The sequence below is a fragment of the Prionailurus viverrinus genome, chromosome A3, assembly GCF_022837055.1.
Source record: "Prionailurus viverrinus isolate Anna chromosome A3, UM_Priviv_1.0, whole genome shotgun sequence".
Classification (NCBI taxonomy): domain Eukaryota; kingdom Metazoa; phylum Chordata; class Mammalia; order Carnivora; family Felidae; genus Prionailurus; species Prionailurus viverrinus.
The window spans coordinates 90,982,828-91,005,536 of record NC_062563.1 but is presented as its reverse complement, the minus strand read 5'-3'; the positions used below and the strand labels follow the sequence as shown (position 1 = coordinate 91,005,536).

Here is a 22,709-nt window from a genome sequence, read left to right as displayed (position 1 = left end):
TTTCATGTGTCTGTTAGCTATCTGTATGCCTTCTTTGGAGAAGTGTCTATTCATATATTCTGCCCATTTATTCACTGGCTTATTTGCCTTTTGGGTGTTGAGTTTGATAAGTTCTTTATAGGTTTTAGATACTGACTTTTTATCAGATGTGTCATTTGCAAATATCTTCTCCCATCCCATAGGCTGTCTTTTAATTTTGTTGATTGTTTCCTTTGCTGTGCAGATGCTTTTTATCTTGATGAAGTCCTAATAGTTCGTGTTTGCTTTTGTTTCCCTTCAGAGATGTGTCTAGTAAGAAGTTGCTCTGGCTAAGCTCAAAGAGGTTGCTGCCTATGTTCTCCTCTAGGATTTTGATGGTTCCCTGTCTCACAATTAGGTCTTTCAGATACTTGGTTTTTGTTTGTTTGTTTGTTTGTTTTTAAAAAACAGCTTTATTATTATATTTTAAGGTCAACTTCCCTCATTTTAAATGTACAATTAAATAATTTTTAGTAAATGTACAGATGTGCAACCATCACCAAATCCAGTTTGGGAACATTTCTGCCACCCCAAAAAGATCCCTCATGCCCATTTATGGTCATTCTCTGGATGTCACTGTGCCCTGAGCATGCCATCATCAGAGGAAGTGGGGATGGAGTGAGGGAATTCCCAGGATCCTCTGCCTGTCAGTCTAGCACCAGTGTCCCAACAACATGCAGCAGATGAGTTGCGGGCCAACATCCCTCGCCCTGAGGGGAACTAACAGGTGCTCTTCCAGAGGGTGCTGGCCACACTGAGCCCCATCCTAACCCCTTTCAGGTGGATAAAGTTTGAAGAAAAGGTAGAGGAAGGAGGCGAGCGCTGGAGCAAGCCCCATGTATCCACATTGTCGCTGCACAGCCTCTTCGAGCTCCGGACCTGCTTGCAGACGGGGACGGTGCTGCTGGATTTGGACAGTGGCTCCTTACCACAGATCATAGGTGAGGCAGGGACCACTGGGGCCCCTGAAAGCCATGGCCGCCCTATGCCCACTCTGGGTCTGTGTAGCACCCACTTGATCCTGCAGAAACCAGGCTTTGGGTCTGACGCTCCCAAAACAGTCTCAGTCCCATGTAGAGCTCCAATGGGGAAAAGACCATCCTATGAATGCCATCCAGCAATGGAGCAAAAAGAAGATGGGATTTCTAGTGTTCTCAGAGACACCTATTGCCATGGCAACCTGTTGCTTGTTAGAGTAAATGGATCATCATTCATCTTTAGGAAATTAGCTCTTATTTAGTGGAGTGGTGAAGGAGGGGGTGGCTCACCTTATTATCCCTAAAATGTCTTATGAATTTTGTTCAGAAATTTGCCACCAGTATTTTGTCTGAAATACGTTTCTAAAAGGAATTCATGTTAGGACTAAAACCATTGAACACAGTAGTTTTGTTCTTCTCAGGGTATTTCGTTTATTTTTCACAATAGCACTGACAGAGCATAGAATTTTATATACACATACATACACACAGACACACACACATGTACAGACATGCACATACCCAAAGGTTGTGACTTGCCCATGTTTCTGCAGTTTGTGGCAAGCCAGGACTATTTCCACATCTCCTGCTTCCTTTAGTCACTTTTAATCCCATTAATAACAAATGAAACTGAAGACTCCCATACCCCTGGTCATTCTGTCCCACATGGATGAGGCATGTCTGTTCCCCACTTAGATGATGTCATCGAGAAGCAAATTGAGGACGGCCTCCTGCGACCAGAGCTCCGGGAGAGGGTCAGCTATGTCCTCCTGAGGAAACACCGTCACCAAACCAAAAAGCCCATCCATCGCTCCTTGGTTGACATTGGAAAGTCCGTCTCTTCCACCACCAGTGAGTTGGGCCATATGCTGGTGGGCATTGGGCACGTGGGGGCCTGTGTCAGGTCCCAGCCTCCAGGTGAGCTTTCCTCGGTGGCTGCAGGGTCTTAGCAACTTGGAGGCTCCCTGGACTTCATGATCCTGGAAAAATTCTGAGGTTCTGGGGATCCCTCAGCCTCCTTCTCTAGCAGGCCTGCAGAGACTCCAGCCATATCCCAAAATTATTCCCACTACCAGAGCAGAACCATTCCTAGGAAGAGAGTTGGTTCTCAGCCTGTGCTGCACAATGCAATCACGTGGGGGTATGAAACAGGTCCCAATGCATAGGCTCCACCCTGGGAGTTGGATTCAGTTGGTCTGAGGTATGGCCTGGAAACAGGAAGTTTAGAAAGCTCCCCAGGAGATTCTCATGTGTGGTCAGGCTTGCAAAATGCTGGTGGAGATGGCATGTTTATGGAAAGAGTTCAAAAGTTTCCCATTGAACCCCCAAGAAGAGCCAAAAGCCTTGGCAGAAAATTAAGCACATCAAGGTGGTAGAAGGTTCTGGGTTCATCTCAAGTGTGCCAGGGCTTGTAAATCTGGCAGCTGTGTTACTCTGATTAGCAGAGCCTGGGTCATTAGGGAGAATGGATTGTTCCACACACACAGCTCAAACCTGCAACCCTCCCCTGTTGATATTGCAGAGTCAAAGTACCCAGACAGCAGCCTTGCTGAACATACTAGATAAATGCAGTAATCAGAAAAAAGTCCAGAAGGTTGCTAAATGAAGAACCTTGAGCAATTTCTTTAGATGAATTGTTTTAAAATGGAAAGTGTTTAGCATATAACTAGCAGGTACATAGCACTTACCATGTTCCAAGCACTGTTGTGAGTGTCCACATGTGTTAACTCACTTCATCTTCACAATAGCCCTGTGGCTAGGTACTGGTCTTGTTATCCTCATTTTACAGATGAGGAGCCTGAGGCGCCAAGAGGTTAAGTTATTTGCCTAAGGTCACACAGCAAGTAAGTGGTGGAGTCAGGGATGAACCCAGGCAGTCTACAACACCTGCTGCCTATTTAACAATTGTGTGTCTCACTCTCAAGAGTACAAATATTTTCTGTAATCTTGTTCAGACTATTAACTTCAAAAACAGAACACAAAACAACCAAAATACACTTTCTTCCTGAAAGGGGAAGAGATGCATCTCACAGCCCAGCTTTGTTTAGGTGGAATGGCCGTGCTAACTGCAGGGGCTGTGCTGTAGATCAAGGCTGCTGAAGCCAAATCCCTTCTGTTCCTCCTCCCAGATCGCAGCCCAGCCCGGAGCCCAGTGGCTGGTCCAAGCCTACACCACTCCACCGAGGACCTGAGGATGCGGCAAAGCGCCAATTACGGAAGGCTGTGTGAGTGTGTTCTCGGCTGCTGCAAGACAGCTTTGTTCTATGTCGGCTTCCATAGACTTTCAGAGTTGGAGGAGATAAAGGTCAGGACCTGTCTAGAATTTTCAGGACAGGCATCAGGAGAAATCTAACCTTCACCTCAAACCTGGGCTGTCCTTAGGACCTAACTCACTACCCTACGTTTCTATGTAACTACTCTGAATAATGCAACTCTAAATCAAATGCTGGCATAATCAGTAACAATCCTATGTGCTAGGCATTTTTTATCTTAGTCTCTACCTTTGTCTTCACCATACTGATCATTAGCCCCATTTTTGGTAAGAAGTCTTCCTTGAAACTGAATTAGATACAAGCTAAGAATTTTCCCCCGGGACAGTCAGAGAACACTGCCATCCCTGGGTGAGAGTCTTGTGCACCACAAAGGTGGGATGCTGGCAATCACAGCCCCCTGAGGAAATGGGTGAGGGGGCTTGTGAAGTACACAGTCATAGACAGGGCTTTTCAGGCAATTCATGGGGGTGGGGGTGGGGTAACTGACAGGTAAGCTGTGAAGCAAAGAAAAGAGAGAAGTTGCAAAATGGAAAGAAAAATGAGTGAGAGGAGTATGTTCCTTTAAATACTTTTACTAGGGGCGCCTGGGTGGCGCAGTTGGTTAGGCGTCCGACTTCAGCCAGGTCACGATCTCGCGGTCCATCACGCGGTCCGTGAGTTCGAGCCCCGCGTCGGGCTCTGGGCTGATGGCTCAGAGCCTGGAGCCTGTTTCTGATTCTGTGTCTCCCTCTCTCTCTGCCCCTCCCCCGTTCATGGTCTGTCTCTCTCTGTCCCCAAAATAAATAAACGTTGAAAAAAAAATTTAAAAAAAAAAATAAATAAAAATAAATACTTTTACTAAAATGCCAAGGTATGTACAAGTTATGCCACCTGTACCCTGACCAGGTTCAAGGAATGATTTGGAGGGCAGTGTGGGCCCTGCCCAAGGCCTCAGGTAGTCTTTTCTGTTTGTTGTTGGTGACCCCAGAACACACTTAGTCTTCCTGGCATTGGTTATTCCATGTAGGGATGCCAGGAGGCAGCAAATGGCTTTGGGGCAAGCCTTCCTCCCAGTTGTTCATTGTGTCTGAGGTCACCCTTGTGCCCAATACTGCAGTGGAGACCCAGATAAAACATTCTGTGTGCACACCACCCCATGCCCTGGGTGGGCCCTGGAAGGCTCAGAGAGGAGACACGTCTGAATCTTGGAGAATAAATAGGGATTTTCTAGAAGCATGCAGTGGGGTGGGGCGTAGAAGGAGGAGGCTGCTCCAAACAAAGGAAACTAACAGCAGAAGGAAGGCACTGTGAAGTGAGCATTCACTTTACCAGGAGGGCAGGGCCTGAGGGCAAGAGGGTCAAAGCGACGAGAGCGTACACACATATGCTGCAGAAGGAGCCTGTCTTTATGGTGAAGGTAATGGGGCCCCCTGAGAAATTTTCAGCAGAGGCACACCATGATCAGATTCTTATTTGAGAAAGAATAAACTAGAGAGGGACAAGATCGAAAGTGAGAGACTGTCAGAGCAAGACTGGAGAGGACAGGGCCAAAGTGGGATGCAAAGACCAGGAGAAACAGGAAATGAGGAGGTGAGGCTAGCACCTAGGTGGGGTGGATGGGAGGGAGGGGCATTGAACAGACTAAGATGTGGAGGGGGAGTCATTTGGTGGAAGCCAGTGAGTTCCATTACCTGGGAGTTTAAGGTCCCAGGTGGGGCTGCACAACAGAGTCTGGGGCTCAGGAGAGAGGTATGGAGTGGAGACCCAATCTGGGCATCCTCAGCCCAGTGTAGGCATTAAGTGATGGGGGTGGAGGGGGTGGATATAATTGACCAAAGATGGAGGGGGTGAAGACTCTGCAAGGGATGAAGCAAAGCAAGGCCCTGAGCCCAGCAGGAGAGGATCCTGAATGCATGTAAGAGGAAGGGAGCCAAGGGAGGACAGAGTTCTAGAAGCTAGGGCTGCCACGGGCCACAGAAAGCCAAGAAATAACAGATCTGAGAGTGCCTGCTGGATTTGGCTGCTGCTGGGAAATGAGAGCTGACTTTCTCCTGCCTCAGCTAGGGAAGGAACAATTGGCCAGTTCAAATAATTTGTCACCACTGTTCTCCCCACATTCCTTCCTTCTGCCAGAAAATACCTGACCATTTAAAAAAAAAATCTCTAACGTTTATTCATTTTTGAGAGGCAGAGTATAAGCAGGGTAGGGGCAGAGAGAGAGGGAGATACAGAATCTGAAGCAGGCTCCAGGCTCTGAGCTGTCAGTGCAGAGCCCAACATAGGGCCGTGAGATCATGATCTGAGCTGAAGTCAGACACTTAACTGAGTGAGCCACCCAGGCGCCCCAACACCTGGCCATTTTTAAACACTCATATGGGTCATGGAGGACAGAGGTGAAACTGGTCTTCTTTCTCCAACAAGCCCAAACTCAGTGACACTGGCACCTCACCTGATCATGTGTCTGTGTCCCTCACCTCCTCCAGGGCCTGGCGCAGAGCAGACATCTCGATCTCTGCCCAAGAAGGTGGGGTAGAGGAGTAGAGAGCAGAGTATAGCAGACTGAGGGGTGAGAATGGAAAGGAGAACCTGCAGTAGAAGGGAAGAAAGGGAAGGAAAAGGAGCAGAGGCTAGCTCCAAGGGGCCGAGCGATGAGGAGACAGGGGGTCTTGCTTTGGTTATGAAGCCAGGAGAAGCATGTGGAGGGACCAAGGGAAAAGGACCTGACTTCCCCTGATGGACCTTCTTTTCCTTCTCTCCTAGGTCACGCCCAGAGCAGGAGCATGAATGATATTTCTCGCACCCCAAACACAGACCAGGTAGTAAAGGCCTGGTCCTTGGCCACCGTGAAGGCCCAGGGTGGGAAGGTGCCTTTGGTTTCAGGGACAGGGAGCCCCTACGGGCAGAACTCCACTCCCATGAAGGAATAGGAGTCCCCAGGGAGGACCCAGGTGGGGGCTCTGGGCTGCCTTTGTGACTGCCCAGCCCATCAGTCAGGTACTCACTAAGCCCTACATGCTGGCTCTGTGCCAGGTGCTCAGGGAGTGGGGGACAGAGAAGTATGATCAGATGAGGTGCCAGCTGTCCCTGAACTTGGGATTTGTTGGACAGAAGACAACCAGCACACAGTCTCACCTTCTCCACGACCCCCAAGCATGGAGGTCGTGGATTTAAGGATGGAGTGGGGACTTGGGCTGGCAGAGAAAAGCAGTGAGGCCTGACTGTGGAGACAACAGTGCCAGTGGATCAACTGGACTGCCCACTAGTGTGTCTTCTCCTAGGCCAGGGCAGGACATCAGTTCTCGTCTCCCACCAGCTTGGCTGAAACCTCCATGAGGAGATCAGAATCCTACAAACAGGTTGAGTCCAAGTTCTAAGGCCCACAACCAAGGTACCCTGTGACTTTGCCCCTGGGGAACTCTAGTGGCGGCCACCTTCAACTGCAACCCTCATACACCTTGATGGTCCCCTTGCCTGTGCCTCCAGAAATAGGAAGAAAGGTGATGGAGGAAACCTGAAATTTGATGAGAATCCCTCAGGAGCATGGGTGACCTCCAGGCCTTCAAGGCACCCCCAAGTTTGGTGGAAAGCAAAACAAAAAGAGTCCCTCATGTCAGAGTCCCAAAGTCCCTTTGGTGGCTAAAATAATAACAATAACAGCATCAACCAAAATTTCAGGTCCACATGCTGCATGCACTACATTGCACAGAGCTTTTTGTTTGCATCACAAAGGTATGCTTATCATCTCCATTCTACTGATGAGGACACTGAGGGCTTAAAGCAGTTAAATAATGTGCCCAAGTTCATGTAGCTGAAAGGTAACACAACTATGATTTAACCCAGGCAATCTGATTCTAGAGTCCTTAGTTTGGGGGTGACTTGGGAAGGAATATTCTGGAATATTATTTAGAGAGGAAACCCACTTTACTATAGTCACGCACACAGACGGTAAAGCCACCATAAGAAAGCATTGCCTAGTAAGTCTTTCAGAGACTATTTAAATAAATATCTAAGTGGTAATAAGAATGCTAGTTATCCCTTTCCCCAGGCAAAGCTGCATCAATCTAGGGATTGGACCCCGGCATCCAGCTCCCCCGACTGATTGAGTGATGCTGCTTCTCAGTATTTGCAGCAGCATGGCTTGTTGTGGGGTCAATGGCTTGCAGGCCAGCGGGTGCCCTTTAGGTCCATCTTTCTTCAAAACTCCACACCTGCCCTAGACAGGTCAACAGGTTTCTAGTGAGCAGAGCGTGGATTCACTGTGTGCAGAGACTCAGCAGAGGTGGACCAGAGTTCCCATGGAGTTCAGGAAGTGGGGTCGGCAGGGCCCCGGTTGGACAAACCCTTGTCCAGATTGTCGCCAAGCCACGAGGGCCAGAATGCCAGTGTGGCTCATTTCTGGGACACCACCATGGCGACCTCCTTACCAAACATGTCACAATCTGCAAGGGCCCCTTCTCCTCTCCTGGGTTATGGATGTACTGGTTGGATAACGCCAAAGCATTGTTGTTTTCAAGGTCCAGGGCATTCCTGCCACCCCTCCCCTCCTCCTGTCCTGTCAGGGGGACAGCACCTGCTTGGCACACCCAATCCTCCATCTTGAAGAACCTCCTTATGAATCAGCTGACTATGCCTGTAACAAAGGGACTTTTTGAACCTTTGGGACTCTGGCTTTCTCATTTAACATCTGGCCATACTTATTCTCACTGTTAGGGTCCTTGGTGCTATTAGCTGGGTGGCTGTGAAGAGTTTTGTTTGCTTGTTTGTTTAGATTTCAAAGATTATAAGGGTGCAGCCATTGCTCACATGCCTTTTCTTCTGCTGGTAGGCTGCCGAGCCCAGTCTGTATCATGCCCCCCATGAGTGCATCAGAGAGTAGCCCCTGCCTGTGCCCAGGGACATGGAACAGGAAGAGACACAAGGAATCTGTGTCTCCACTGTGCTTGTGAGAAATAGAGATTCCAGACAAGGAGGGATTGGGGGGCAATGTTGTGGTGTCCACAGGATCTCTCGTTAGCACTTGTCTCCCCCTTCTGGCCCTTTTTTCCTTTGTTGGCCACTTTGGACTTCCACCAGCCCTGCCCCCACAAAAGCCTTCCTCTCCATCCTCTCTGTACAAAATTATCTCTCTGTCCCTTGTTCATCCCCTTGTACCCAAGGAGAAGCAATCTGAAAAACTAATGTAACCTATGATGTTAAAGACTGAGAAGAGGCTTGTACATGACTGTCCCTGGGGCATTTTCATTATAAAAGAGAACTCAGGAGGAGTCAGTATCTTAACCCTAGGAATGAAGTCATACACGGACAGAGTGGGAATAAGTTTGGGATGAGGGCCTGCCTCCTGTGCTTCTTATATTGGACCCCACTCGCTCTGCCTATTTGACCTTCCTGCCCTGAACAGACACTAGCCCCCAGCATCTTAGTGGTCTTAAGTCGGAAAGTCTCAGAAGCTGAGTTTCCTGGAAGTTCCCCTGGGGGTGACTCAGGGGCACAGAAGTCTCTCACAGATTTGGAGGTGGGGTCCAGGGGCTCCTGTCAATCAGGAAGCTGATGGCAAAGGGAAAACAAAGCATGTCTGCCCTGTCATCAGAATGGGCCTCATCCTTTCCACAGTCACCCAAGGTGAGGGCAGAGAGGGAGGGCTGGGCACCTGGTGTGGAAGAGCCAAGACTCCCATCTGCTTGTGCTGCAGGGGGCTGGGAGATAAGGCCTGATGGCCAGCAAGCCTGGGCTCTCTTCTTTGACCCCTTGACTCACACTTCAGTTGAGCAAAGTTTTCCCCCATCAAGGAATAGCTTAGGGTTCAGATCATTGCCTGTTCCTTCCCATCTACTAAGGCTTACTTGGTCCTGGGGTTAACCAATTTTGAGTCTCCTTATCTGCAGAATAGGGAAAGTGTTTGGTTATTTCAGTCTCTTGAAAAGTGCATGGAGAATTTTTTTAAAGTTAGGCCTTCACAGCAATCTGAAGTGGAGTGAGGGATTGAGAGCTGAAACCACTGATGTGAGTATCCATGGGTATCTTGTTTTCCCCTCCCTGACCAGCGGAAAAACAAATTCATGAAGAAGATCCCCAAGGACTCAGAAGCCTCCAATGTACTCGTGGGTGAGGTGGACTTCCTGGACCAGCCATTTATTGCCTTTGTGCGTCTCATCCAGTCAGCCATGCTGGGAGGAGTGACTGAGGTCCCTGTCCCCACCAGGTGAGGGCCACTGAAATCTGCCCCCACACCCGCTTGAAGGAAGCCAGCTGTCCAAGCAGTGGTCCCAAAGTGCTATTGGAGACACCCCTAAAATGTGGAAGGAAAATTAGGGAATTGCTGGGGAAGAAAGTCTTCTGACTAGGGCAGTATTTTAGATTTTATTTTAAATAATCATTAAAAAAAGAAGCCAACAGCTGAGACAAACACCATTGGCTGGGCTTGGACAACAAGACAATGGTGAGGATGCTCAAGTGGGAGCTGGAGGGAGTGAAGAGGTGCCTCTGCAAAGCAAGCGTGGGATTCAAAGGAGGGAAGGGACAAGTGTATGGTCAATTCATGAGTTAAGAATGAATCATGTCCAGGGCCAGAGATTCCTTTTCACCTGCTTCTATTTTTCCTTCTCACTTTCCTCCTCCTCTGCCTCCTCCTCCTCCATCATATTTTTGCAGATTTCTGTTCATATTGCTTGGACCTTCTGGGAGATCAAAATCCTACAATGAAATTGGCCGTGCCATTGCAACCCTCATGGTAGACGATGTAAGTGGGAACAAGAAGCACGTACTCCAGAATGTCATGGCTCCTGCAACAAGCACTGTGCCTTTATTCACTCACTTATCCAATAGGCACATATGAGCACCTACTGTGTGCCAGGCTTGTGCAGGGCACTGAGGGTTATAAGAATCAGGGAACAGTCCCTGCCCTTTAGGAGCACTAATCAAGTGGGAGAGACAGACCTGTAATTCTAAAATGAACCATATGCTAACTGTCCAGGCAGCCAGGTGAGGCTTCACATAGGAGGGGCCTTTAAGCTAAGGATGAACAGGAGTTACATAGACCTTGCATAAGCCTAAGAGGCAGGCATTCCAGACAAAGAGAACAAGAGCCAAAGCTTGAAGATGGAGATGCTGGATAAAAGTGGTTTGACTTAGGCTCAGTGTAAGAGCTTCAAGAGCAAGAGGTGAGCTAGAGACTACACAGAGCCTGTAGGCACAGCTTAGTGTTCCCTCTGTGCCTGGGGTGGTGGGGAGCCTAGAGGACTTTAAACACAGGCATGATCTGTAAATCAGAAAGAACACCCTGGAAACAACCTGGAATGATGCAGCCTGACCCTCCAAGGCTGAGGGGCTAGGAAGTTATAATCAGATTTAAGGTATCTGAGCTTCTTGGACTGGACTCTACATAGGTTTTCTAATGAGCTTGCTGTGTGCAAAACTGACAACAGAAAGGTTGAGTGACTCGACCAAAGTCCTACAGCTAGGACACAGAGACCTGGCCTTCAGGTCTTCCCCCAAGGCCCTGCTGTTTCCCACTGTATCTAATTTCACCTGAGGGGCTCTGTCCTTACCTCAAAGACAGAGGGTAAGCTGGCAGGAGCAATGGTTCAGAGGAATCTTCTCCAAAACTATATGTGATGTGTTCCCAGGAGGTGGATAAGAAGCAGACAGTCAGCAAGACGTCCCCTTACTCTTTCCTCCCCAGCTCTTCAGTGACGTGGCCTATAAAGCCCGAAATCGGGAAGATCTGATAGCAGGGATTGATGAATTTCTGGATGAGGTCATCGTCCTTCCCCCTGGAGAATGGGACCCAAATATCCGAATTGAGCCCCCCAAGAAAGTGCCCTCTGCTGATAAGAGGTATGTATGTGGATGGAGGGGTGGCAGAAGAGGGCGGTGGTACAAAGGGAGCTCCGAGTCTGTCTGTCTCTGGCTTTTCTGGTCAGCATGAATGGGTTTATACTATTTCTTTTTCTGGTGTCGTTTTATTTCTCTAAAAAAAAAAAAAAAAAAAAAAAAAAGCAAGCAATATGCTTCATATGAACATCTATGAAGTGTGGGTGACCCGTGCATGGGTATTGCAAGTTCATTTTCGGCATTTGTCTCTGCATTTTAAGATATTTCACGATTTTTGTGGGAGAGGTCAGAGGTGTTCTCCAAACAGTTCTAGAACAGCTAAGCTTGTCCCAGGATTGGGAGCCCTGCTGTCACCTGCCCCTTGCTCCGTACAGGAAATCCGTGTTCTCCCTGACGGAGCTAGGCCAGATGAACGGCTCTGTGGGCGGAGGCGGAGCGGTTGCTGGAGGCGGCGCGGGAGGCGGCGGCAGTGGCGGCGGGGCCGGCGGAGGGAGCAGCGGGGAGGACGGAGAGATGCCAGCCATGCACGAAATCGGGGAAGAGCTTATCTGGACGGGAAGGTGCCCACCCCAGGCTTGACGGCTACGCCAGCCGTCCTTTAGGCTTCTCCCCTCACCCACCTGCGGGAACCTTCTCCACTTCTGCCTGCAGCGCCCCCTCCCGGCCATGGGGTCTGGCCTCTGCACTCTTCTTCCCCACGCCCTCCAAACCTCTCTGGATCCCGCATAAGGGTTGCAGCAGAAAGGAAGTGGGGCCCAGCACAGGAGTGGAGGAACCCAAACTTTTCTCTAGATACTCTGTGTTCCTGTATGAGTTTTCTAGGGTTGTCATAACAAAGTGGCACATTCTCGGTGGCTTATACAATAGAAATTTTCTCTCACAGTTCTGGAGGTAAAAGTTCCAAATCAAGGTGTGGGCAAGACCAGCTCCCAGACTCTGACTGGGATCCTCCCTTCCCTCTCCCCAGCTCCTTCTGGTGGCTGCCAACCCTTGGTGTCCTTGGCTTGCAGCCACATAGCTCCATCTCAGCCTGTGTCCTCACGTGGTATTCTCCCTGTGTGTGTCTTCCTATGACACTTTCCTCTCTGTATGAGGACACCGGTCATACTGGATTAGGGCCCACCGCAGTGACTTCATCTTAATTTTATTACATCTGCAAGGACCCTATTTCCAAATAAGGTCACAATGATAGGTATAGAGGTTAGGATTTTAATGTGTCTTTTGGAGGTGACACAATTTTATCCATAACAGTACCATCTGAAATTTTTTCTTTTCTCTTTTTCTTTAAAAAGAGAAAGGATGGAGGGAATCTCCTGGCTTGGGTTTCCTTGCTGGTTCTTGGAATAATTTAGGAAAGGACAAGGACATGGCCCTACAAAGCTATATGTAAATTATGACTTTGAGAATGGAGTCATGTTTTATATACCTTTGGCTCTATGCCAGCCAGTAGTTCCAAATCGGAGGTAACTTTGCCTTCACCCCCATCCTCCCCCAGGGGACATTTGAGAATGTCCAGAGACATTTTTGTTTGTCACAGTTAGAGGGGTGATGCTGCTGGCTGGTGATGCTGGGGATAGAAGCCAGGGATGCTGCTCAGCATGCTACAATGCATAGGACAGCCCCAGAGTAAAGGATTACCCAGCCCTACATGTCAATGATACCAAGGCTAAGAAACCCTGCTCCATGCCAAGCATTGCATTAGGGGCTGTGGGGAATAGTATACCCAGTAAACACTATCTCTAAGCCTAAAATTCCCCACTCAGTTGTTCCAGAGAATAAAGAAACGAGTTATAAGATTAAGAACCTACACTTGATAAATATGGGATGTCTAACTCTCTCCTAAAGTTGGACACATCTATGTTTACCAAACACAGGGAGGTGTCCTGCAGATGATCAGGGACATCACTGAGGAGGACAGCCAGGATTTCTGTGGACCCCAGGATTTCTATTCCCCATGGGATGTTAGATCTACTCCAGGACATGCTCCCATCAGGCTTTCCCTCTCCCATCCAGGCCGCCTGTGACCACCTTTCCAGTAGGGATGGTTCTGACCACAAACTTTCAGTCCTGTGAAAATCCTTCCCTGTCTTTAAATGTTCTGGTGGAAAGATCCCTGTCCCCATCCACCTCTAGTCAAGTTCCCTTCCTTGCCCCAGATTCTGCAGGCTCCTGTAAATAGCCCTGACCCTGCACTGGTGTTTGTGGTGAGAAAGCAGCCCCCGGGCCTGTCTTGAGCAGGTTCTTCGGTGGCCTGCGTCTGGATATCAAGAGGAAGCTGCCCTGGTTCCTAAGTGATTTCTACGATGGCTTCCACATTCAGTCCATCTCTGCCATCCTGTTCATCTACCTCGGCTGTATCACCAACGCAATCACCTTTGGTGGGCTTCTGGGGGATGCCACTGACAATTATCAGGTGTGTGCGGACTGTGACCATGAGTGCAAACCTCCATAAAAGCTTCTGCCACCAGGTGGCAGTAATGAGCTTCATCCCATTATCCCAAAACCAAGGCTTGGGTTTCATCCACCATGGGGTTCAGACCATCACTTTTTGTAATCCTTTGCCATTCAAAAAAAATAATAACCAACATTATTAAAAGATCTAAAGTTAAATCATGTTACTAAAGTCCAATGTAAGGATGACATAAATAGATCAAACTTTTTAGTTTATTTTGTTATATTTATTAAGCAGTGTCAGTTGCCCTCTAGTCTTTTTTGTTAATTTTTATCATTGAAGTCTAGTTGACTTGCAATGTTATATTAGTTTTCAGGTATACAACATAGTGATTTGACAATTCTATACGTTATGCGATGCTCAGACTTTTAAGGGGAATTATCTGTTTTGTTATTTGATACTCTCCCCATTGAGGTGTGAATGAACAATCAGCACAATTAAGTTATTAATTATGGACTTCTCTGCACATTTTTTTAAACACTCTTAAATTCTTAGCTGGAATTAAGACATGTTTAGAAAGATGGTAAGCTCTTACCATGACAATAACAGAGGCCTCCCTGGGGAAAACCTCAGTCAACAGAGATACCAGCCCATATCCCAGGCAAGGGGCTTTTCCCATGGGACCTTCAGGGTAGAACCATTGGAAAACTCAGACATCAAGACGGAAGACCTATTTTCCCAAATACATTGAGATGAATGCTTCTCTTCAGACCACACCACTCTCCTGAGCTGCAGGTCCAATATCCAACTATCTCCTGGGTATGTCCACATGGCTGCCCCCAGGAATCCCCCAATGCACAGGGCCAGCATTGCATCCATTGCCTTCCCTCTAGACCTGCTGCTACCCCCAATATAGCAAGTGACACCATGGTTCACTCAGGTATGCACGTATCATCCATGACTCATAAGTCCCAGCTTCCCCACATGGCCTTCATGAATGACATGGCCCTACTTGCTTCTCAAGACTCCTCTCCCAAGGAACCCTTTCGCAGATTCCTGTTCTTACCCATTCTGTTTTCCATCAATCTTGATCATCTTTCACTTCTTCAAAGGCATCCTCCCTTTCAGCTCCAGCCTTTGTAAATAAGAGTCCCTCTTCCTGGGACAGTCTTTTTTTGTCACCCCGCTTACCCTATTCTGGTCAATTCCGTGCTCCTATTTTGGGTCTCAGCTGCTACATATATACCTCCTAGGAAGCCTTTCTGACCACTCCCCTTACTCCTACTGTGTGTTCCTAACACCTTGAACTTATCCCTGGTTATCACACTCCTTGGCAGTGATTCTCAACAAGGAATGATTTTGACCCCCAAGAGACATTGAACAATATCTAGAGACAGTTTGGATTGTTATAACTGGGAGGGGGTGGTGCTACTGGCATCTTGTGGGTAGAAGCCAGGCATGCTGCTAACTAAACATCTTAAAATGCACAGGACATCCCCCTACAACAAAGAATTATCTAGCCCCAAATGTCAATAATACTAAGGTTGAGAAAGTGCTGTATGGAAATTGCCTGATTACTTGTTTGTATTTCCCATTAGACTGAAGATGCATTATCTTGTTCACTGATGGGCCCCCAATACCTAACAAAATGGCTGGTACAGAGCAGGCACTTAAAGGATTTTTTTCTTTTTTTCTTTATTTTTTTAAATATGAAATTGATTGTCAAATTGGTTTCCATACAACACCCAGTGCTCATCCCAACAGGTGCCCTCCTCAATGTCCATCACCCACTTTCCCCTCCCTCCCACCCCCCCATCAACCCCCAGTTTATTCTCCATTTTTAAGAGTCTCTTATGGTTTGGCTCCCTCCCTCTCTAACTTATTTAAAGGATTTTGAGCAAATGAGTGGTCTGACCTCTGAAAGCACGTAACAGATGTTTGAATGAATAAATGACTGGATGGATGAATGGACTGTCCTCTGGGAGTAGACTGGGCATGAGGACAATCACATGCACATCCACTGGCAGCCCTGTTTTCTAAGCTGTAGGGTGCCAAAAGGAAGTCATGTGGGACCTTTATCCAAATGGAAATTGAGACTAACAGTGGTGATGCAGGGGTTGTAGAATAGGAGATAGGAAGCAGAATTTTTGGAGGAGAGGGCCTGGAATGCAGATGAGCACTGTAGCCTGGGCCCTTGGCTGGGTTCTAACCTATGCTAAGAGGCCCCTTCTCCAGCTTCCGCTGAGACTCATATTCCTCATCCCCCAGGGAGTGATGGAGAGCTTCCTAGGCACTGCCATGGCTGGCTCCTTGTTCTGCCTCTTCTCGGGACAGCCCCTCATCATCCTCAGCAGCACAGGGCCCATCCTCATCTTTGAGAAGCTCCTCTTCGACTTCAGCAAGTAGGTGCCCTTGGTAGTTCCCAGTACCTGCTCTCACACTTAGGGCAGTACACTAAGGCCAGGAAGGAGAATAGGCCCAAAAGGGAGGCAGGGGGGGAGGTACCGAAGCTGTCTTTACCTATGGGAAGGACTGCCAGGCGGTCCTTCCTGACTCTCTCCAGCTACCTGCTTCTAAGCCATCTTAGTGCTTTTTAGCATAGCTGATAGGGAGACATGGAGGCAAGACAAGAGGAAACAATTCCCACCACTGTGCTTGTAAGCAACTGTGATGGGAAGTCAGTGCAGTCTTGAGCTGGAGGTCCGAAGGCCACATCCTGACCCAGGCAACTCCTGTGATCACCCTGGGCTCAGTTGCCTCATCTACAACATAAGTCTATTTTAAGGCCTCCCCCAGCTCTGTCACTCTGATATTCCCTGTTTTTCATTTACCCTGGGTGTTTGTTATCAAAGTTGTGAGAACTGAGATGTCTTAGCCTCTTCCTGCCACCCCTGTGAAATTCTTTCCCAGAATTTACAAAGAGGAGACAACCCAACCCAGGAATTGTCCCTGTCCCTAGTGTTCTCACAGCTCCTAGGAGGGCATCTGTGGCACAGAAGGGACAGATGATCCACTCAGGGTGAGTCTGGAGAACCAAGCACAGTGAAGAGCCCTGGGCTGGAGGTCCCTCCCTTCCCTCTGTCTTCCAGAGGCAATGGCCTGGACTACATGGAGTTCCGCCTCTGGATTGGCCTACACTCAGCCATCCAGTGCCTTATCCTGGTGGCCACAGATGCCAGCTTTATCATCAAGTATATCACCCGCTTCACCGAAGAGGGATTCTCCACCCTCATCAGCTTCATCTTCATCTATGATGCCATCAAGAAGATGATCGGTGCCTTCAAGTACTACCCCATCAACATGGACTTTAAGCCTGACTCCATCACCACCTACAAATGCGAGTGTGTCGCCCCTGACACAGGTGACCGGTAACCCCAGACATGCCCTGCGCCTCCACCTACTCACTCTCCCCCCACCACAACTCTCTACTCAAATGTAGGAGATATCACCCTGAGAAGTATCAGTCCCCTTGGGTGGTCACAAGATACCTGGACACTCTCTGGATGTCCATCTACCAAGGGTGTTAAAAGAATCCCTTCACTGGGTGGGAGGTTGACTCAACCAACTGGTCAACCTGATAATACTCAGTGCCATTCCCATGGAGTTTCTTACTGACCATAAAAGTGTCATCTGTAAAGTTAGGGCTTCCTATAGGCTGAAACACTGGCCTCCTTCACAGTCATAATCATGCCCCTAAGAGCCTCTAGTGGAATGTGCCCAGAGTGCCCAGGATGCTACAGAGCAGGGAAGGACACTCATGGATCTATACCTAGATCTATATCTGTATAGAGAGAGAGAGAGAGAAAGAGAGAGAGAGAGAGAGAGATCCATCCATATATCTCTGACACTACCAAGCTGGACTCACAGAGAGCAAACTGAGGTCCAGAGACCACCCAATTCACACTGAACCTCAGTTTCCCTGGCTGTAATAGAAGGATATCAATGCTGTCCCTGCCAGTCTCATAGAACTCTTGTGAGGCTTTCAAATCTATACCCAGATTGGATTGGAGTTTGACATAAGTAGATTTTGTGTGTTCAGCACTGTAACACAACTTATTGATTAAAAGATGATCATAAGTCAATCAAAAATATTATACAATCATTGTGCACCCTATTTTAGGCTAGGCCTCATGGAGATGAAGATGTCCTGACCTCAGGGAGTACAGTTTTGTACTCTCTCCCTCTGTCACTGCACTAGTTTTGTAAAGCAGTCTAGACTTAATTTTTGCCTATCATTAATTTTGGGTTATTTCATGAAAATCCATCAAGAGGTGAAGCTATCCTTTGTCCTGAGCCAGAGCACGTTGCTTGCTGGGGGAACAAGGAGATCCTACCTACACGCCCTTCTCACTCGTGTCCTAGAGTGAATCTCACCTCCGTGGCCAAGGCCCCATCAGGGCACTCCCATTTGCTGCTTGTGCCCACTGAACTGTGGCTTTATTGCACTGACTGAACACAAATGTTCCCACAAATGTGCCTTTTGGAAGTACATGGCCTTGATATCTTTTAGAAACTGTCCAAATTCTGGGGTCATATGTGGGTGGCACTTCAGCCATTCAGAGAATGCTCTATCTGCAGGAGAAACCAAACATGGACATGCCCTAAGAACAGGCGATGTAGGAGCAAATAATGTTGGATTTGAGGGCCATAATAAAATCCACTTGCCTCCAAATAGTGTCCCCTCTGGCCTTGCCCAGGTGCCTGACATTGCCTCATTCTTTTGAGTCACTGTATTGCCGTGGTTCTCAAACTGTGGTCCCCAGAAGCAGCAGCTTCCAGGAAATTAGAAATACAAATTCTTGGGCCTCACCCCACACATGCTAAATCAGAAACTCTGGGGTAGGGCCAGCTGTATATTAACAAGCCCTCCAGGTGATTCTGATGCATGCTTAAGTGTGAGAACCATTGCTCTATTGAACTATTAATTAGTAATACGGGACCATTATTAGCCACTAACTCTAGTAAGATTAGATTTTCAGTTTCTCCACCAAGAGTAAAGGAACTGGAATCAGGACAAGTTACTTTTGATTATAATGTGAAAAGGAAAGTCCTAGACATTAGGAGATGGGGTGGGGGGAACTAACTGAGGAAGGTTTCTTTCCCAGTCCATGGGCCAATTGCTTACAAAATGTTCCATATTCCTAGCTTTACTGGAAAGCCCAGTCTGGCTATGGCACCCTATCAGTGTCCATCTCTCTTCATCCTAAGAGCTTGTTGTAGGGGGGTGCTCTCTTTTTAAATTTAATCTTGTTTCCATTGTAACTGATTTGTATTCTATTTATGGATGCTGCACACACTGATTTGGCTGCTTTCAATCCCAAGTGAGTACTACTTTGTAAACACTAGAATTTAAAAATATTTGATACTTGGACCCTTTCTGGAATTTTCCATGTTATATTTCATACTTCTTCATCTCAAAGTGGCTTTCAGATAAACCCTACCCAATATAAAAGAATGGCTAAGCCTAAGCTGAAGACATCAAAGGAATATCTGGTCTGACAAGCTTGGGCAATGGAAAGGTGCCCAAACTTTCCAGTCTCTAGTATTAGCTGGGAATCCTCTAGCATTTGTGTGGGTAGGCCTAAGTTAGCTTTCCTGCCCACTTTCTATGCTTTGTTGGTAACTGCATCACGTTCTCTTGGTCAGTGGTATGAGGTAAGGCAGCAGATGTCCTGATTTCTGTAAGTGAAACATTCTTCAGAATAATAACAAACCTCTGGTTTGGAGAACTTTTAGGAATATTCTGCCCTAGGTCAAGACTGAATTCCTTGGCCACTTCCATCCCCAACTGCCCTAGAAGTGGGCTACACAGATGGGTCCTGTGATCACATCCACCCCACAACAGTTTGTTGGAGGTTGAAGGAAGCTTCAAGAATAGCGTCTACTTCACTCTGGGTCCCCAATCAACCATGGATAGCCAGCAGGAGCCAAATGGGACTTGCAGTGTATTTCAGATTTATTGACAGAAAACTGGCTAGCAGACCTCCTCCCTCCCTCCCCAAACCTGCTGCATAGGAACTACTTAATCACCTTCCACCTGGAGAAGAAAGGCAAGAAGGTCCTAGCCCTTCTCTACCCATGCTGAGCAGGAGCAAGAGAGAAGGCAAACAGCAGCCTCCAAGGCCTGTCTTTTTAATGAATGGCTACATCCCACAGGAAGGGAATTACAGTTCTTCTCAATTCTTCTTGTGGCCTGTGATGGGAAGCTTTGTATGCTCCACTTACAATTAGGGATACTGAGGCTGGGGAAAGGGAGTACCCAAACAAAGGATGTGGTAAATAGCTAAGAGCAGCACCTCTGGGCTCTGATTCTCCTTCAGATCCTGGACTTGGATTTAATTTTTCTCACCTTGCATTCAAGGGGCAGATTAGAAAATTTAATATCAAAGCCAATGTGTTTCTTACAGTTGACCTAAAAACACATTTGGACAGGTAGAGAAGAGAAGCGGGGGGAGGGTAGGTACAGGCAAGGATATTTGCTGTGTGGGGCATGAAGGTGTACAGGCTCTGGACCAGCCTGTCTGGGATGGATCATGACTTCTCCAAGTAGTAACTGTGTGACCTTGGGCAATGGGCAGGTTACTTAATCTCCCTGGGCCTCAGTTCATCTTTAAAAAGTGGGGCGACTACTTGGGGATTTAGGAACTTAGCAAGATGATGTGTGTAAGGTTTGGCATAGTGCATGGCATAGAGTAAGTCCTTTCAAAATGTCTAAGAGCACAGACGTGGAGCCAGTTGCTGGTAGGGATTCACAAGGCACGTTATTCACTAGTTTGTGTCGGCACTCTGTCTTGGCAGCAGATTCCTCGCTTTGGTTTTTAAAGCCAGCCCTTCACGGTGAGATAGGAGCTGTCCTAGCCTGGCCTAGCCTGGGTCTGTCAGAGCTGTGACCCGGACTCCTCCACCACCCCTGTCCTCACTGGGCAAAGTGAGGAGAGTGGAGAGGGGCTGGGTGCAATGAGCTGCCCTCATGAGGGAGGCCGCTCCCGGGCTCTAAGAAATGGCATGAGATGGGAAAGGTGGGGGCCGGGTGGGGTCTGCAGCCTCCCCCAGCCCAGCATCTGCTGACGCGTTCCCATGTCCTGTGCTCATCCACAGCGAATACAACCGTGTTCAATGCTTCAGCCCTGCTGACGCCAAACACCAACACCTCTCTGGTAAGTCTTCTCCACTTATTCAGATATTTGAGGGTTTTTGTTTGTGGGGAAAGAGAGAGAAGTTGGGAAAACAGAGAACATTTTATGGCAACCCAGACTTGCAGGGGTCAGTCCCAGCTGTGCATCAGGATCACCTGCGGAGCAGTGGAAATGCACATTTTTATCTTAAGTACATATTGCCAACCCCCGCCCCCCTTTAAAACACATCTCATTCTAAATCAATGTGCAGAAATATCACACAAGCACATGCACACACATACGAAGGGGAGGTAGGGGTGAGGAATGGTAAACAGGGCCACAAAAGTGGTATAGTCACAGTTTCCCAGCCATCTTTCTATATTCTTCCTTGCCTTTCTACCTAGCACCTCCAACTCCAGCCAACAATGCCACCCCCCCCCCCCAAGCCCCGGAAAGGTTATTAATCCCCCTTCACTGAATCTGATCTGTTTCATGTGCTCACGAGTCCCGATCAGGTCTGGTCTGCCTCTCCCAGTAATGAAGAGTAGTGGCCCTCAGGAGAGGTATCCAGCCTAAGCGGCTCCAATGGTGGGAAGTCCAAAACCAGGAGAAGGGCAGCCCCTGGCGGGCTTTGGGGGAGATCTTTGGACTTTTTGGATCCCTTGAGGTTGCTCCTTTAGTTACCCCTGCATAAGCAGCTGACTGCTCAGTTGGCAAAATAACCTAAGATTTTTCAAATTCTGGTTTTGAGGGAGGAAGGCTGGAATCAGCCAATGTCTATGCCTGGATACTTACTATGTGCAAGGAGCTGTGTGCACTCTGAGAGCTAAAAGGACATAGACAGACGTGGCCCCTCCCCTCAAACTTGCTTGTAATATGCGTGTGTAGACAAACATGAAGGGTAATGAAACAGCAAAAGCAGAGCACGCCATGTGTCAAATATAGGCCAAATGTGCCCTTCTAGCCATGGAGACAGGAGGTACCCTGCAAGCTGGAGAGGAAAGCCTCAGAGAGAAAGTAGAATGTGATCTGGTCTTGAAGGCTGGAAAAGTTGGTTTCATAGAGAGAAGCACATTCCAGGTCCAGGGACCAACACAGACAGAAGGGGGAACAAAGGAAACACAAAACCTGTTCTGAGGACAGAGTGGACCAGCCTGGCTGAGACCAGTGGCATTGAACAGGGAAAGCAGGAGAGTTGAGCTAGGAGAGATACCAGTGGGGCAGTAGAGGCATGGGAGGGGTATGTGAGCTGCCTGGGGACTACAGGGGGGAGGATACAGCTGAACCCCCAGGAAGACCCTGACCCTTTCTCTCCTGTGCTTCATCGCCAAGTACAACCCCCTTAACCTCACAGCGCTGGACTGGTCCCTGCTGAGCAAGAAGGAGTGTCTGAACTACGGTGGGCAGCTGCTGGGGAATTCCTGCCAGTTCATCCCAGACCTGGCACTCATGTCCTTCATCCTTTTCTTTGGGACGTACTCCATGACCCTGACTCTGAAGAAGTTCAAATTCAGCCGCTATTTCCCTACCAAGGTAAGCTCACCTTGCAGTTAGGAGGGGACCTAGTTAGAATTTACAAGGAAGCCTCACTGGGTCTCCTTGTGAGGGTTGTGGCCCACTGACAGGATGGACATCACATCAGCACTGGCTCACCAGGGTTTTTCAAATTAAGAGCATGGATTTAGAGTCAGAGAGAACTGAGTTCTCTTATTGTCAAGTCCCCTTGGCAACACTTGGTATTGTTAGAGTTTTATCTTTATTCTTTCTGTGTAGTAGTATCTCATTGTGTTTTTAAAATGTTCATTTTCCCAATGACTAATGAAGTTGAAAATCTTATGTGTTTGTTGGCTATATAGCCATTTGACTTTCTTCTTCAAAGTGCCTATTTAAATCTCTTGCACATTTTCTATTGGGTGGTCTGTCTTTTTCTTTCTGATTTGAAATTCCTTATACAGAAAAAGGATAGAAACCTTTTTGTGATCATATGTGTTGCAGATATCTTCTATGTTACTGGCCTTTTTACTTTCTTAGTGGTATCTTTTGGTTAATAGAAATTCTTAGTTTTATTATAATCAAATATACCAAAATGTTCCTCAAGGATACTATTGGACACAAGATATTCTGT

At 47.8% G+C, this 22,709-nt stretch overlaps 1 protein-coding gene across 6 annotated transcripts in view; it reads left to right on the top strand.

Annotated features, from left to right (window-relative positions):
• SLC4A5 (solute carrier family 4 member 5) overlaps positions 1-22,709 on the top strand; it is a 128,154-nt gene that overhangs the window by 79,420 nt on the left and 26,025 nt on the right. For all 6 annotated transcript variants that reach the window (XM_047854073.1, XM_047854075.1, XM_047854074.1 and 3 more), the window contains 13 exons: positions 799-959; positions 1,692-1,847; positions 3,125-3,220; positions 6,008-6,063; positions 9,289-9,446; positions 9,896-9,983; positions 10,926-11,080; positions 11,452-11,637; positions 13,316-13,490; positions 15,738-15,871; positions 16,559-16,830; positions 20,568-20,626; positions 21,917-22,117. In XM_047854073.1, coding sequence (XP_047710029.1) covers positions 799-959; positions 1,692-1,847; positions 3,125-3,220; positions 6,008-6,063; positions 9,289-9,446; positions 9,896-9,983; positions 10,926-11,080; positions 11,452-11,637; positions 13,316-13,490; positions 15,738-15,871; positions 16,559-16,830; positions 20,568-20,626; positions 21,917-22,117 — 1,897 coding nt within the window. The remainder of the gene's footprint in view (positions 1-798; positions 960-1,691; positions 1,848-3,124; positions 3,221-6,007; positions 6,064-9,288; positions 9,447-9,895; positions 9,984-10,925; positions 11,081-11,451; positions 11,638-13,315; positions 13,491-15,737; positions 15,872-16,558; positions 16,831-20,567; positions 20,627-21,916; positions 22,118-22,709) is intronic.